We start from the raw sequence: 4,048 nt of genomic DNA, 5'->3' as shown, positions 1-4,048 counted from the left end.
CTGACAGTGCAGCACTCCCTCAGTACTGACCCTCTGACAGTGCAGCACTCCCTCAGTACTGACCCTGTGACAGTACAGCACTCCCTCAGTACTGACCCTGTGACAGTGCAGCACTCCCTCAGTACTGACCCTGTGACAGTACAGCACTCCCTCAGTACTGACCCTGTGACAGTACAGCACTCCTTGATCATTTGCAGGATTGTGCACTCAACCATTTGGAGGCCATTTGTTTGCCAGAGCAGTATTTTGCTGCAACAAATGATTCTACTATCTGACTAGCGACATCTTTTTAAGAGCCTTGGATGAAATCCATCTGTGCCCGGACACTTATCAACCCACAGTTTCAACAATTAATTCAATATCACTTCTCTGGTGACCATAATTTTCCCGATATGCGGCTTCCTTTTCACTTCCTGAGTTAAAGCTGATGAACACTGATGCAAAATACCTCGTCAATTAATCTGTCATTTCTGTACATTGCATTATCAATTTTTCAGACTTCTTTCCATCAGGCCAACTCTTACTTTATTAATTTTTTTCTGTTTTAAACATTTATAGACATTTTTTCTGTCTGCTTTTATATTTCTAGCTAGCTTTCTCCTGTACCCTAATACTTTCCTCCTTCCTAATGCTTTAGTCATACTTTGATGCCTTGTCTCATCAGCTGAGCTGCAATCTGACTGAGCACAATTACATGCTTTTTTTTTCACCTTGACACTATCTTTAATGCTTCTAGTTAACTGCAGAATCATTTGGGCTTGTTAGAATGTCTCTATTCTGTATATTCTGAAATATGCCCTTAAAGGTTTAGTTCTGCATCTCTATAGATCTATCAATCATTTAGTCTAATTTGTAAATTCACTTTCATGTGCTCATAGTTGCCTTTATTCAGTTTTTTAATCTCATCAATCAATCTTATCTTTTATCAATTAGAATCCCTACTGCGTGGAAACAGGCCCTTCAGCCTAACAAGTCCACACCGATCTCGGTGGAGTATCCCACCTAAACTCATTGCCCTACATTTACCCCTGACTAATGCACCTAATCTACACATCCCTGAACATTATGGGCAATTTAGCATGGCTAACCCACCTGACCTGCACATTCTTGGACTGTGGGAGGAAACCGGAGCACCCGGAGGAAACCCACGCAGACACAGGGAGAATGTGTAAATTCCACACAGATAGTCACCTGAGGCTGGAATGGAACCTGGGTCCCTGGTGCTGTGAGTCAGCAGTGCTAACCATTGAGCCACCGTGCCCATTTCCTTGTCTAACGATCTTGTCTCCTTCAAACTCAATGTAAAATACAATCATATTATGGTCCCTGCTAACTTCGTGTTCCTTCATGGTGAGATTAATAATAAATCCTTTCTCATTGTATTATACTAGCACAGTAAGGAGAGAAGAAAAGTTAGGCTTTTTAATTGAATCCTTTCATCATTTTAACCTCTTTGGCAGTATTCCTGAACAGGCATCCAAGACTATGGAACAATTTTCTATAAGAGTTTAAAAAATGTATCCCTGACAAAGTACACGGAACCTGTCAAAATAATGTTGATCAGAAATTCTGATTTAAAAAAGACATTTGTTGAAGTTTGTTGCATTAATGCCTGACTGTTACTATCGAACGATGAAGCCTCACTGAATCTGCCGTGAGTGAAAAGTCGAATTGAATGTGGTGCTCTAGAAACATTTTGGAATTTGTGTCCAGAGACAGCAACCATCTGGACTCTTGCTCCAAGGAAGAGAATTGGTGAAGCTATAGATCCCTTAGACAAATAAAAATCAAACACACAACAACAAATGATGAAAGACAGTGCTATACAATGCAACTGATCCAACCCCCGCAGGCTAACTGTTTGCAAGGTACAGGTTTTCAGCATGGCAGTTATATTGGAAACCCAGAGAGTTTAACTGTGGCCTGTTGATTACCGGAAATCTCAATGGCACATCACGAGGCTGAAGTACTCTGCTAGCTTTGCATTATAACCAGTTGCAACTTTATTCACTGTTTGATGAAAAAAAAACTCACAGCCAGCTGTGTTCCTTGCTTCAATGTGCACGAGGTCAGGGTCCTTGTCCAAACCCATTACAGACCTAGGGGAGAAGGAATGAAAACAGGTGAAATAAATAAAGTTAGGACATCTTTGTCTACTTATCTGACAGGCCCATTTGTGCTCATCTCCCATATCTCTCAACACAGACTACCATTAGCCATTGCTTGCACACAGGAAAATCAATGCCTCTGGACCTGGTGAAGGGAATAATTTATCACTATTTCTTAAAGCAATGACGATCTGACTGGGGCTTTTATCTTTATTCGGTTTTCTTCGATTTAGAAATGACATGAGGCAATATACTAAAGGGAAGTGTGGTTACATAGTTGTTGCTCACTGAGAGACATTAATCTCTGTTTAAACTGTAATTATAGCTACAGTGAGTCACATTAGGATGCAGTAATATGACTAGAAACAGTACAAATACAGAGCTTCATATGAATTCAGGGAATTAGGGAGCTATGAGTAGATAGTTCTAATCAAACTGTTCAAGGATGTTATGACACACTTCTACAGCAGGTAGGGCTTGAAGCCAGTCCTTCTGGCTCAGAGACAGGGCACTAACACTGGAGCCCCTGGGGTAAGCTGCGTGTTTACCTGTCAAAAGAAGGGTCAGCTCAAGGACTCATCACATAACAGGAAGCAACAATACAATTCATGTGACATCATCAAGAGTTGAAGTACTGGGCACCTCGATACATTCCCTGAGGATTATGTATCGTGTCTGTTAAATTATCCATCCCTCACTCTATTCTGAGAAAGACAACATCATATGCATTTTGAAAGGAAGATCAATCCTCATAGGTCCTTCCTGTGCTGTCTCTTGCTGCAGCAGGAATAATTGGAGAGCTCAGTGTGAGAGTACATACAAGGTAATAAAAATACATTCAACAGCAATTAAAAATAAACAATGTGGAGCAAAATGAATCACATCTGAATACAAAATATGCAAATTAATTTTTTGGTCTTTTATTTGTCACTGAGCTGTAGAAAGATAAATATTTGAAAGAAAAATTTAGTTAAACAAGTAAGGTTTTTGGACCATCTTAAAAGAGGGGGGAGGGAGGGCTCTTGTGGTCCAGTGGTATTGTTCCTACCTCTAATCCAGGAGACATGGGTTCAAGTCCTACCTACTCTCGGCATTTCATAAAATTTCTGAGCAGGTTGGTAACGAAGATATCTAACAAAGGGAATATTCTGGAAGTGAACTTAAGGCACAGTCACCATGGGTGGGAGATTAAATTTAGGGACGTGCATGTAGTCTGACAATTTTGTACCATATGAGACAACTCTTCATTGAGATGGAGAGCGACGTAATTGATCCTGAATCTAAACAAATGAAACCACGATGGTATGAGGTATGAGCTAACCATGGTGAAGGACATGGATTAAAAGATAAAGGATTAAAAGATAAAAGATTAAAAGAGGGAAAATAGTGTTAGCTTGTGGGGAACATACAAAATTGATTGTAAAAGCTTCTATAGGTATGCGAAGTTAAAAAGAAGGAAAACAGCGATAGGTCTCTTACAATCAGAAACAGGGAAAGATCTAGTGAGGAACAAAGAGATGGCAGATGAGGACATGTCAAAGGACATGGAAGAGGTTGTCCAGGTCCTAAAATTGGTGAACTCCATATTGAGCTGAAAATGTGTTGCTGGAAAAGCGCAGCAGGTCAGGCAACATCCAAGGAGCAGGAGAATCGACATTTCGGGCATGAGCCCTTCTTCAGGAATGAGGAAAGTGTGCTAAGCAGGCTAAGATAAAAGGTAGGGAAGAGGGACTTGGGGGAGGGGCATTGGAACTGTGATAGGTGGAAGGAGGTTAAGGTGAGGGTGATAAGGTGAGGATGATAGGCCGGAGTGGGGGTGGGGGCGGAGAGGTCAGGAAGAAGATTGCAGGTTAGGAAGGTGGTTGGGACTGATACAAGGTGGGGGGAGGGGAAATGAGGAAACTGGAGAAATCTGAGTTCATCCCTTGTGGTTGGAGAGT

General features: G+C 41.2%; 1 protein-coding gene across 2 annotated transcripts in view; it reads right to left on the bottom strand.

The window, feature by feature from the left end:
• The window catches only part of LOC122561354 (VPS10 domain-containing receptor SorCS1-like), a 1,166,089-nt gene that overhangs the window by 254,134 nt on the left and 907,907 nt on the right, over positions 1-4,048 (bottom strand). For both annotated transcript variants that reach the window (XM_043713086.1, XM_043713087.1), the window contains exon 6: positions 2,035-2,099. In XM_043713086.1, the coding sequence (XP_043569021.1) occupies positions 2,035-2,099 (65 nt within the window). The remainder of the gene's footprint in view (positions 1-2,034; positions 2,100-4,048) is intronic.

This window comes from Chiloscyllium plagiosum, chromosome 22 (assembly GCF_004010195.1).
Source record: "Chiloscyllium plagiosum isolate BGI_BamShark_2017 chromosome 22, ASM401019v2, whole genome shotgun sequence".
Classification (NCBI taxonomy): Eukaryota; Metazoa; Chordata; class Chondrichthyes; order Orectolobiformes; family Hemiscylliidae; genus Chiloscyllium; species Chiloscyllium plagiosum.
This window is presented reverse-complemented; position numbering and strand designations above follow the sequence as displayed.